The following is a 12826-nucleotide window of genomic DNA, read 5'->3' on the forward strand; positions in this document are numbered from 1 at the left end:
CATTGGGCCCCGGGCACGGCGTGTGGGCCCACACGAGCGCATCTCCAAGTACGAGGGAGCCAAGGCACGCAGGCGAGATGCCGCCGGGGTGAGCCACGGGCCCCTTTCTGGGGAGATCTCGGACACCCCACCCTCACTGACCTAGGGCAGCAGCTCCGAGAGGGGACCAGGCCTGTGGCATTGGTTCAATGCCACGTTTCACGGGTGGGCCGGGGGACGCGCCCAAAGCTGTGGCTTCACTCGGGTGCTACCCCCCAGCACTGACTACAGAACCTCGTGGAAGCAGCGCCTTATGCCTCTTTGCTGACTATAGCGCACGTTATAGATTATTTCTGATGACAGCCCTCGGAGGCGGAAGAGCCAGCTGTGCATTGGCTGTGGGGCTCTGGGCAGGAAGTGTGACATTGCCGGGCCTCAGTCTCCACATCTGCAGGATGGGGTGAACACATGCAGTCCTCATGGGACAGTTGAGATGATCAGATGCGCCTAATGCGTGTGTGGCATCCTGTACTCAGGCGGGCTACACTTAACTCACCAAACACACACTTACTGAACACCTGCTGTATGCTCTGGGCGGGCATCAGGCTTGGCTCCAGGGAGCATCTGATGACTGAGACAGTTCACACCCTCAAGGAATTGCTCCTCAAACCTGAGGGTGTATGAGGGGCCCCTGACACCCGGCCTAAAACACAGATTGCTGGGCCCTGCCCCTCAGTTCTGATTCTGGAATGGGGCCTGATTCTGCTTCTGGCATGGGCCTGGAAATAGGTCATGGAGGATGCTAGTTCTGCTGGGCCATGGACCACAGCTGGGTACCACTGTTTGCCAACATTATAGTTGAAGCTGCACTGGAGGCCAGGTGAAAGGGAAACTGAGGCAGCCTCATGGAGAAGGCACAGACTGGGTCTGAAAGCACAGGTAGGGTTTGGGCCTGTGGTGGGTAGAGGCAGGAGGAGAGAGCCAGGGACACATGGCTCAGAGCACCTCTGCCAGAAAGTGCAGTGAACTTGAGAAACAAGGAGGATGATCCACATCTGAGGTCAGTAGCCATTAGATGCAGGTCTGCTGGACCCTCACCCCGACTTCTCTGGGGGCCCTGGCTCAGGGGAGGTGCAGGTGCAGTCCCGCCCGTACCACCGTGCTCTGTGTCCTCACCACTGTGTTCTCAGGGCCCACCAGACACATAACATCCACATGAAGAACACATGGAATGCTGTTGCACGCTGACCTCCACCCTAATCAGCAAATAGGACCCAACGGGATATTGGCCCTGCCTCATGCCCAATCCAAAACCCAGATTTGCACCCTTCTTCCTAAATACCCTGTCCAGTTTTGTTTTTTTAGGAAAAAGAAAGGAATGCCTCTCTTATTTCTTAATTAAGGGGTAAGATATCTCTCCCACTTTCCTACTGCCTTCTCTCCTCTATTCCTACAAACACGATACCAAATAGAGTATTAACTTAAGAAGAATCTGAATGTGCACGTATATGTGGGCGTGCGTGTATCTCAGGCCAGCACATGGTACCAGTAAATATTATCATCAAAAAAATTATGCCAAAGCTTCACATTTCAAATTTCCTCTTTCACTAGAGAGGGATTTCTTTAGTTGAGCCAAACATCTACCTCCACGCAGCATACGTTAGCCTACTGTCACAGAACAGACATCAAATCTAGTTTTCTTTTATGCTTCCACATGGTGACCGTGGCCTTGTTTGCCCAAAGTCAGATTTCATAGTCAAAATATACTCATGGCCCAGGGTGACAACAGCAAGGGGCTGATGGATCCATTTCCAGTCCCTGGTGCTTTGTACTGGATCTGTTACTGGGGCAGCAGCTCAGTGAGGTTGAACAAATGAATCCATGAACAATGGAACAGAATCATTTTACCTGGGCTCGTTGTGGAAAACTGTGACAAAGCTCTAGAACTCTTGGCATCTGATCAGTGACTGGTCTGCTCAGTTCTTTCACTGCCCTGGAAGAGGTCTTAGAGTTTTCTCAGGAGGACAGCCCTGGCATCAGCCTGTGGTCTGTTCCTTGCAGACTCCTTTAGGCTCCCCAACCACCACCACTTGTCTCATTGCTATACTTGCCTTTAAATATCACCGGCTTTGCCTTGCAGATTTTCAGCAAGTTGTCAGGAACAGACACTGGCTCTCCGGAGGCCACAACAGGAAAGGTGACTGGAGCTGGTCCCACCAAGCCAACCTGGGGCATGCAGGACATGCCTGCGCTCTCTAGGAACATGCCAAGAGCATTAGAAGACACACGGAACAGGGCTTCCCTCACCGGCAGACCTGACATCAGGCCGGCCTGCACATCTGCTACAACCTCACCCTTACCCCCACTACGGGAGCACCCAAGGCTTGCAATCACATATTCCTGAGGTCAAAGCACCTTCACAGTCGCTTGATCCAGCCTTTCCTACCGAACAACACAATCTCCTCTTCAATCTCTCTGCCATGTGACAGGCAAGCCCCTTTTACATTCCTTTAGGGTCAAGGAGCTACCTCACTGCCATACAAGACCCTTGGCCTCTGTTGTGCAGCTCCAACATATGAGAGACCCTTCATTTATACCCAAGTCTGCCCCCCAGAACATCCTCACCAATTCACACAATGCACACACACACATATGGGCACGCACACACCCATACCCCACAAGCAGCACCACCACCAGTACCCAAGTCTTGGATTTTTGGCAAGGCTGCTGTCACTTACCATGCTTAGCTCTGTTCCCACCACCCTGGGAGTAGCCACCATCTGTAGTTGATGGAGACTCTGGAGACCACCCTTTGTGGCGTTTTTTGGGGGGCCCGGAGTTTGATAAGATACCTAGACAACAGAGTATGGATTAGGCTGTCACCAAGGACAATGCTCCAGAACATTCCCCTGATTTGGAGAACACTTGCTATTTTTAGATATCAGAGCTTGACAACGGTCATTAGCTGTTAACGAAGCATCCGGGCATGAGGAAATACCCTGTCCCCTTCGGTAAACATTTCATTCCAAACCACCCAAGTGCCGTGTCTTATCTCTGAGCCTTGATATCCTAGTCTTTAAAATGGGATCATAAACTCTACTGTGAAAGGTGGTCTGATAAAGGCTAAACAGCATGTACATAAAGCACAGAGTCTGGGCCCACTGACCGGCGGCCCCCAAGGTCACATCCTCCTCCCCCTCCTCCTCTAAACGCTCCAGGGAAGGAGAGCGTGTGCCTTTCTTGCAGACAAGCCTCAGCCACACTGAACCCACCACCGCAGCTTCACCACTGGGGGGCAGTACCGCTCCACCTGTGCTCCGCTCCCACCCTGGCCTTGACCGCTAGCTTCAGGCCAGAGAAACCCAGAGGAACAGAAGCTGGTACTCGCTGCTGTTCCTGAGTCATCTCTGCCCACGCTAGATACCAGCATGTGGGTTGACTCATGCTAGGGTCCTGGGTGATGCAAAATACCAAGAATTGGTTACCGTATCTTTTTGAGCAATCCGACACAAAATTGCCCCAAGGTTTAGAGCTACCTGTTCAGCTATGGCTACGTGTGAAACTCACCTGGGAAACCTTTAACACGTTGTGCCTGAACGTAACCCCATCCCATATAAACCAAAAGCATCTGGGGAACCCAGGCATCATGAGGGTCCTGAGCTCCCTAATGACCCTAAGTCACAACCGGCATTGAAAGTCACAGTTGAGGGCAGCTCGGGTGGCTCAGCGGTTTAGTGCGCCTGCCTTTAGCCCAGAGCGTGATCCTGGGGACCCCGGATCGAGTCCCATGTTGGGCTCCTTGCATGGAGCCTGCTTCTCCCTTTGCCTGTGTCTCTGCCTCGCTCTCTCTGTGTCTCTCATGAATAAATAAAATCTTAAAAAAAAAAAAAAGTCACAGTTGAGAGCAATGTTTCTGTAAATCTGGTCTGAGAAGGAGCTAGATGGAAGCAGCAGAGGCTTGCTAAAACTGTCCACTCCTGAGCCCTGCCTTGACCTACAGAAACCAGATCTCTGAAACAATGAGAAAAAAAGACCATTCTTCACGGGCACCCTGGCTAAACCTAAGCACTCTGCAGTTTGAGGGTTATTGCTTTAGAGTCTCTTACAGGTACTGTAATTATTCTCACCTCTTCCTTAGACCAAGCAAAAGTGAATAAAAAGTTCAAACACAAAGTACTTTGTTTACACAAAGCTCCCAAGCAGGTGGGTTCCTTCGACTCTCCCCCCCCCCCCCAGGAAGGCGGGAGCAGCTACAATCAAGGCTGTTCCATCTCCACCACATCTTCTACAGCCCAAACACCTGTCCTCGGGGGCCAACGAGGTGCTCCCATGGACACGAAGATGCCAGCGCCTCCAAAAACCACACTGAACTACCCCAGAGGGGCTGGGCCTCGACACTAAGGAGGGAAGGTCTACAGATATTTTCCCCCTTTGGGACACAAGCTCCAGCCGCCCCTCGTGGACTCAGCTCTTCAATGCTCCCAAAGTGACATCACAGGGAGTCGTCCTTGTGCTACCCATGTGGACCACTTCTCGCGGTGGGGGAGACGTGGAGCCCCTCCTGGGGCTGGCGAGGGGGTCACTACTGGGCATTTGGGGTGAGCAAGTCTTCACTGTGTAGTCTACTCACTGCAGGACATGCAGCACCCGGACCCCCTGTGTGGGACCACCAAGGAAGGACCCCGGGCACTTGCTAACACCCCCCCAGCAGGGGGCAGCACTTCTCCACCAAGCAACAACCGTCAGGCCCAAATTCAACACCTCCTGCAGTTTCAGAAACAGCTTCTTAAAATTGATTTCCTCCCCCCCAGAGCAGGCCGGAAGGCCCAGAACGTCTGACATTTCAGCTGTGCTGTTAAGGCAATTCCATTCAGTCCGTGTCCACGGCTGCTGGGTGCCCGGGGCCCGAGATGGGGATGACACGGGCCCCACTTCACTACCTGAAGGACACCTATGGCCCAGAGGTAAGAGGGATGCCTGGGGCATCCCAGGGAGGGAGGGAGCCCTCTGTGGGAGGAGACATCAGAGCTACTCCCAGAAAGGCAGGGTTAGCCTCAGGGCAGGGTTAGCCCTCAGGGCAGGGGGAGAGAGGGCAGGGGGAGAGAGGGAAGCCCGGCTCACTAAATGGCCCCCCACTAAATGGCTCTCCCAAGCATGAACAGGCAAGCACAGAGCTCAGAGATTCCCAGGCCACTCCTCTCGCAAGTCACCTCTGCACGCTCTTCCACGTGCCCTGTTCTCATCGCCCATGCTTCCCCAAGCATGTTGTAGCTCAGCTGTCACCTCCTCCAGGGAGCCCTCCTTGAAAAGACCAGCTCAGCGATGATGATGATGAGAGGGACCCCACTATGCCACCCACTAGGGAGCTGCCAGATGTGCCCTGAATTTCCATATAGTCCCTCATTGGACCCTCTCAGCGGCCCTGAGAGCTGAACTCTTGTCTCCAGGTGTGGAAACAATTTAGGCAGAAGGCTTGCCCAAGGTCCCCCAACAAATAAGAGACACAGCCAAGTTTTGAAGTCCTATTTATCTGAGGTGGGAGCCCATGGTCTGCCCATGACACCTCACTGCCCACTACTTCTCCAGAACTCGACAGCCCTTGTGCTGCGTACCCGGCAACAACAACAACAAATTCTCCAACTTTACAGATGAGAAAACAGAGATTCAAAGAATTGAAGAGAGTTGCCCCAAACTGCCCAACCAGAAGGTATCCCCAATGGAACTTAGGTCCAGGTATCCTGATGGTAAAAACAGTGGCCTCCTCAGCCGCCCTGGTGGCAGGGGTCCCAGGTGGCCTGGACGCAGTGAGGACAGGAGCAGACACCACGCAGAGAGGACACACACCACCCACACCACAACGGGCTCCCACTGCTTCCCCACACACACCCACCCCCCGAGTCGGTGGCCGGAGCTGCGGGCCCACCCAGCACCAGGACCCGGGCACAGCCCCACAGACTCTGGAAGCACCTGCTGGCCAGTCCCGGCTCTCCCTCCAAACCACAGCAACTCCAGGAGGCTCAGTGGCCCCAGCACGGTGGCTCCCGCAACCCCTGCTACAGCCTGGTCCAGAGAAAAGCGAGACCCCCCTCCCCCTGGACAGGCCAGGCTACCCAGGGCCGAGGGCCGCGGCATGGCCGAAGGGTCGTTCTTCACCAGCTGTTGGTGCTTCGGGGAATCTTTGCCATTGAGAACCGCTGGACCGACGGCTGCAGTTAGCGAGGGGTGCTCAGAGGCTGCTCCTGGAAGCAGAGAGAAGGGGGGAGCGCACAGTCAGCTCACAGGACGCGCCGTGAGCCCAGCTAGCAGGAAGTGACTTTTTTGTTTTTAAGATTTTATTTATTTATTCATGAGAGACACAGAGAGGCAGAGACACAGGCAGAGGGAGGAGAAGCAGGCTCCCTGTGGGGAGCCCAACATGGGACTCGATCCCGGGAATCCGGGTTCAGGCCCTGAGCCACTGCTGAGCCACCCAGGCGTCCCAGGAAATGACTTTTCTTCCATTTTTATCAACCAGCTTTTTGCTGATGAGTGAGTCTGCCCACGGAGACCACACAAACACACGTGCACACATGTTCCAGGGGGCATGGCCTGGGTGAAAGGAGGACCAGGGAGACCTGAGTAGCCAGTGGGGCTCCTGGATTCCAGGAGTGCAGGCAAGGCTGTGCCGCCTCCCTTCTCCCTCACCTTCACCCGCACCCTCCAGACTCAGGCTTGTACCAAACATGCTCGGGAAAGCTGCCAGGCTTGCAGGCGGGTCTGGGCTGCTCACGGGGCTGGGGCTCCGCAGGCCTGAGGATGATGCTGGGGGAAACTGTGGGTACCAATCTTGTGGGCCTCGCTGCACTGCTGATGTGCCCACATGAGCCAGAATGGCCTTGAAGGCACCCCAGAGCAGGGGTAGCACAAAACGTTTCCTGTGGGTGAGGTGGCACGGTGAGGGGGGTAAGGGCATAGCTCTGAAGCCGGCCGCCCTGTGTCTGAATCCCACTCTGCCTCCCCCTAGCAGAGTAACCATACTAAACTTCCTTGACCACCCTGTGCTTCAACCTTCTCATCCACAGAGACGACGATAACCAAGCCACCGTGAGAAGGACATGATTTAATAGAAGTGGAGTGTATAGAGCAGTGCCTGGCAGGTAGCGAGCACTAAGGATTTACTCTTAGTATCAAACATAATTCTTACAATCACCCTGCAAATTAGAGAAGATTTTCTCTGGGGTGCCTGGGTGGCTCAGTCAGCTAAGCATCTGACCCCTTGATCTCAGCTCAGATCTTGATCTCAGGGTTGTGAGTTCAAGCCCCAAGTTGGAGCTTCCACAAAAAAAAAAAAAAAAAAAAAAAAATTGTACAACTTTACAGATGAAAAAACAGAGATTCAAAGAACTGAAACGAGTTGCCCCAAATTGCCCAACCAGAAGGTATCCGCACTGGAACTCACATCCAGGTACTCTGACGGTAAAAACAGTGGCCTCCTCAGCCGCCCTGGTGGCAGGGGTCCCAAGTGGCCTGGGTGCAATAAGGACAGGAGCAGACACCATGCAGAGAGGGAGGCACGATGCCTTTGTGGCAGGTCACAGTTCCCAACCCTCGTCATAGCCTCTTCATTACCAATGTGATGAGCCGGGTGGGAGCTGGAGCACAGGCCCCTCTCAAGGCCCCTCTACAGACCCTCTGGGCCAGAGGAACCAGAACAGCCAACCCTCCAGAGTTCCTGAGGCGGCTGCCATGGTAACAGCTATCACGCTTACAAGGTCTGCTCAGAATGGCAAAACACCAAGCACACGAACCAGAAACATGTGCTATCAAATCTTGATGTCACCTCCTACTGCTCATGAGATCTAGGCCAGCAGCCGAGCCTCGACTTCCCCGGCAGTGCCACGGTGAAACGCAAGGCTGCTTGCAGGGTGCTGTTAGGTCCCAAGCAGGTACACACACAGAGTCGTGGCACATTGCACACACCTAAGTGGCCCTAGCTAGTCTCACCTGCCCCCTTCCAGGAACTCGGCGCCAGCACTGACTTGATGCCATTATGGAGCAAGCTCAAAGCTGCAAACTGGGGGCGCCAAGGGACCCCAATGCACCACACCACCAATGAGGGGATCACATTCTGTAGCCAACAGGAATGCAGGATATCTTTCCAAATTAAAAACATAGCATTCTGTGCCAGAAACTGCTACAAATTCAAGATGAAACGTACAGCATCGTAGACGAAGATGACGTACAAAGCACGCCTTAGTTATCTTGAAGAATGTGTGGCTGCCTCATCGAGCTCCCATGCCCGGGACCTGCCAGGCCTGTGAATGGAGCTCCCCTGGTGCTTCTCGGTCGCCTCACCTGCCTGCTGTGCTCCCATTGGGATGCTCGGGGTAGTTCCAGGAATGGGCTCGCCGGAGAAGGTAGCCAAGGGCCCGGAGCTCTCCGCAGGCGGGAAGACTGAGCTGGAGCCAGTGCTGGCGGCGGTCTGCCGGCTTCTGAACTCTAAAGGGGCACAAGACGTATGCATGAAAACCAATTCCCCGCCAGTTATGAAATGCTCTCCTAGACTGGAGTCCGTCCTATAAGAGAGCTTGATACCCAGGGAACTAAAATGGTGCCAGCACCTTCCTGACTTGCTTCGGTGTAGCTGGGGGAGGCGGGGGTGCTCTGTGCCAAGGGCAGGGGACTCCATCTAACGGTCAGCCTGATTATCAGGAGTGGGAACCATCATGAGCATTTGGGAAGAAGAGAAAAAAAACCAGACAACTGAAATAAGTCATCACATTGTCCTTCAAGTCCAAGGAAAGAACAGCCTCAGAGGTAGAAGAATAGCCAATACACCACCCTACACATGCACACGCACACTCCATCCTGAACATCGCCCTCTGTTGGGAAGATGGGCTCCCAGAGGCGCCTCTAGCCCGTGAGGTGCTTGGTCACAGCCAGTGATAAAAGATTCTTATCTGGTCCCACAGTGGAAGAACCACTGCCTCCCAGGAAATGACTGGCACAGAGTAGGAGCTCAAGAAATACTTATCGAGTGATGTAAGAAAAGGAGACAGGTGGGGGAGGATGCCAGAGCCAGGCCCTCCTGAAGCCCCTTCCACCTATTGACAGAAGCTGGCCAGTGGGAGGCCAGGTGACAAGAAGTGAGGCAACGCAGGCAAGTGAGGACAAGCAGTTCTCGCTGAGACCCCTCCTAGGACACGTCCCTCCACAGCTGGTTGAGTGGGGGCATCTCGGGGACCTCCTAAGGCTGAGCCTCTGAAAATCCATCACCCACTGCCCTCTTCCTTCCATAGTTGACTTAGGCATGATATGGGGAGAGAGGAAAGAGGAGTGAAGCCCAGTAACTTCTTCAAGGACAGGATGTGAGGCTGGCCTCTCTATTCACAGGGTTCGGGGCAGAGAGAGAACGGGCATTATTCAAGCCATTATTTCGCTATGTCAGAGTTTCTCAACCTTGGCACCACTGATATTTTAGGCTGGATAATTCTTTGTGAGAGGGGAGGTGTCCTGTGCACCGCCAGATGTCCAGCAGCACCCCTGGCCTCTACCTGAGATGTGACAGGAGCACCCTTCAGTCACGGGGGCCATAAGGGTCTCCAAGAGTTCCCAAGTGTCTCATGGGGGACAAAATCACCCCCTGCTGAGGACCTCCACCCCAAACACTTGGCACAAGAAAGCACAGCACGGTGTGGCCCTCTGTCAGCTTTTAAATGTCCCATGGCACTAGACACACCCATAATGCACAGCAGCGTTCTGATTTCACGGGCCTGACCTTTTGCCTGCCATCGTGCCTGCGGAGACTGTAGAGCACACTCTCCTCAAAGTCATGCTAGCAGCCACCTGGGCCGCTGGGAGGACCCGCCCCATTCACCTACCCCCTTCCCCACCCAACCCCGCTCCACACCGAACTGCTCACCTGAGCCTTTCCAGCAAATGAGCGGTCCTTTGGTGAGAGCCCCTTGTGCATTCCGGACCAGGTAATACTTCAAGTGTTTCTGCTTCTTGGGCTGAGTGGTCAACTTAAGATTTATGTGATTAGAGAATTCTGTAAAGTAACAGAAGCCTTTCTTTCCACAGCCAACACAATTGCCAGAAAAACCTGGAGGGGAAGGAAACAAACCATGAATGCCTCCAACTTACCTTCAACATGCTCTTCAAATAATACAGAGGTCGTGCAAATTCTAACTATTCTCACGCTGTACCACCAACCAGAAGATTCCACAGGGCCAAGGTCCCTAGCACCTGTGCTGGGCCAGGGGTCAGGATGACCCGGGTTCAGACGGAAGAAGGAGCAAGAAGACTTAGTCATGGAGACGCTCCTCCACCCCACCCTGCCCCCCTCAGCCCCAGGCACCATCACCCCCACCTCCGGGGAAACGAGGAGGGCTCCGGGGTGCACAGATTGGCGGTGAGGGAATTCTGGGGGCCTGGCAGCCCGTGGAGCGGAGATATCTGCAGGAGTGTTGCCATCCTGCTGCTGAGGCCTGAATGGGCCTTTCTGGGCACGGACAGAGGCTCCACCAGTCGTGAGAGGCTCCAGAAAGGCTGCCCCGGGACAAAACTACCTCCTATGAACGGTTATAATCCAGAGACTCTGCATGAAAAGACCTTTTACAAACTAGAAAGTCCGATCAAACTACACTCAGAACTGCTGGTTCACAGAGGGGACACGTGCTGGTTTGCTTTCTCTGCCTGACGGCTGCTCGTGTTTACACCCACTCTCTCAAGAAAGCCTTCCTTCAGACCTTGCCTCGCCCACTCGTGTGTCTGGTTTCTATGGTCAAGGTCCTCTGGTAGGGGAGACCCTGAGGCTGAGACTAATCTAGTCTATCATGTTCTCTGGCAGCAAGTTTATAAAGGTCAGCCTGCCTGGGCCCCGCTGGGCCATGTGGCTGGGTGGGTAAGCTCTGCTTTTTTAAACGGGGTACGCCAAAGGCCTCTGGCCGACGTTCAAAATAACACGTTAGTGGAGGTTCAACACATCTCCACCAGTGAAATGGGACATCCACATTACAGAAACTTACTGGGTTTTCTGATCTGTTTTATCCTAAGCAAATTTAATATTCCTTAAAAGGCCTTAGGAACGAGGACAAGTCTCAGGAGGCCTGGGTGGCTCAGCGGTTGAGCATCGGATGGTGAGCAGGGCTCCAGGCTAAGGCCGGGGCCACCGCAGGCAGACAAGGGCCACACCTTCCCGCTCCCTGGAAATGAACGGCGACTCAGGACAAAAATAGCATCATCTTTGACTCGCTGCAGCAAATTAAGGGAGAAAACCCAGCGTCTAGCATTACATCCATGCTGTGAGGCCAAGCCATGAAAATCATGTCAAAGCCCCACGTGGATGGTGGATGGAGAAGGAAAAGAGGCAAAACGAAACAGACGTTCATTTTGGGGTGGTGGGGAATTTCCTCCTCTTCCGCTTTGTGTTTGGTTTCTGTTATTCCTGCCACAATCCTGTTTGTGGAGGTAAATATTACCTAATGACGAATGAGGAAAAAAACACGTCCGTGGCCCCCAGCCTTGATATTTTGGCCAAATTCCACCTCGAGTGTGGAAGGATCTACTTTCTACTCCTGTCTCTGAAGGCGGTCCTCTGAGGCACACCTCCCTTCGCAGTTCTCCTGCGTGTGTGTGGGAAGAGGGACCCAGACAGGAGCGCACCCCGGGCAGTGAGCGAGGGCACACGGACCCAGAGGTCCACCACCCAAGAGGCAGGGAAAGCCTTAAGAGCCGTGTCAAGATTCGGATGTGGGTAACGGGCATGGAAAGATGGGACAAACACTGATGGTGTGTTAGCAGGCTTGAAACATAACCCACAGGACCCCGGGATTGTCTAGAATCCTGCAGCAAGGATTCTAGCTCCCCTGCCAAGCTCCCCTGCCAAGAGCTCTCCCTCTGGATGAAGGGGAAAGAAATCAGACGTTCATGTGGCTTCCAGGAGATTGTTCTAAAATGCAAGTTAAAAAACACAGCAATCACCTTAGTTCAACCTTTCCGAACATAGAATCTGTGAAGGGGAAACTAGGAAAGAGGAGGCCTATGTAAAAAGAGAGAATGTGACGGGTCAACCAAACACTTTGGGAGACTTTTGTTTGGATCTTGATTCAAACAAACTGTAAATAAATTAAAAAAAAAAACTGTAAGACAAAATTTGAACACACTGGATATCTGATATCATGGGATGATTGTTCCATTTTTTTTAGATCTGATGATAGTACAGGGCTTCTAACAAGCCCTTACTTTTTAGAGATTCACACGGACATGTTTACAGATGAAATGACACGTCTGGGATTTGCTTCTTAATACTTAGGAAGATCAAGGAGAAGGAGTTGGAGTGAAACACGACTGTGTATTAGTAATTGTTGAAGACACAAGACAGGTAGGTTATACTATTACAGTCGTCTCTCTACTTCCACAGCTTGAAAATGACTTCCTGGGGCACCTGGGTGGCTCAGTCCGTTAAGTGTCTCTTGATCTCGTCTCAGGTCATGATCTCAGGGTGGTGGGATCGAGTCCTGTGTTGGGCTCCACACTCAGCACAGAGTCTGCTTGTCTCTCTCCCTCTGCTCCTCACCCCCACACCCCACCCCAGCTCCTGCACTCACTTTCTCTAATAAATAAAATCTTAAAAAAAAAAAAAAAGGTACTGTAGCCTTTCCCAAGTGGGGCCCAAGCAGCCCCCACTCCCAGTCTCCACTCTGCGCCTACAACGCACCCTGCTCCTTCGTGTCCATGCCTGAGAGCACCCCATCCTCTGGAGTATGAGCACCAGGGCCAGAGCACCTGGGTTCAAATTCAGGACCTGCCATTTACTAGCCGACTGACCCTGCAAGTCACTTAACATCTCTGTGACTTTGTTTCT

At 53.3% G+C, this 12826-nt stretch overlaps 1 protein-coding gene across 8 annotated transcripts in view; it reads right to left on the reverse strand.

Moving 5' to 3' along the window:
- GREB1 (growth regulating estrogen receptor binding 1) overlaps positions 1 to 12826 on the reverse strand; it is a 135543-nt gene that overhangs the window by 51666 nt on the left and 71051 nt on the right. For all 8 annotated transcript variants that reach the window (XR_013349755.1, XM_077844102.1, XM_077844099.1 and 5 more), the window contains 5 exons: positions 9881 to 10063; positions 8314 to 8457; positions 6090 to 6218; positions 2718 to 2831; positions 2091 to 2234 (listed from right to left, as the gene is read on the reverse strand). Coding sequence is in view for 7 of the 8 variants with exons in the window: in XM_077844102.1 (XP_077700228.1) it covers positions 2091 to 2234; positions 2718 to 2831; positions 6090 to 6218; positions 8314 to 8457; positions 9881 to 10063 (714 nt within the window). In the remaining variant the exon portion in view is untranslated. The remainder of the gene's footprint in view (positions 1 to 2090; positions 2235 to 2717; positions 2832 to 6089; positions 6219 to 8313; positions 8458 to 9880; positions 10064 to 12826) is intronic.

This window comes from Canis aureus, chromosome 12, assembly GCF_053574225.1.
Source record: "Canis aureus isolate CA01 chromosome 12, VMU_Caureus_v.1.0, whole genome shotgun sequence".
Taxonomy (NCBI): Eukaryota; Metazoa; Chordata; class Mammalia; order Carnivora; family Canidae; genus Canis; species Canis aureus.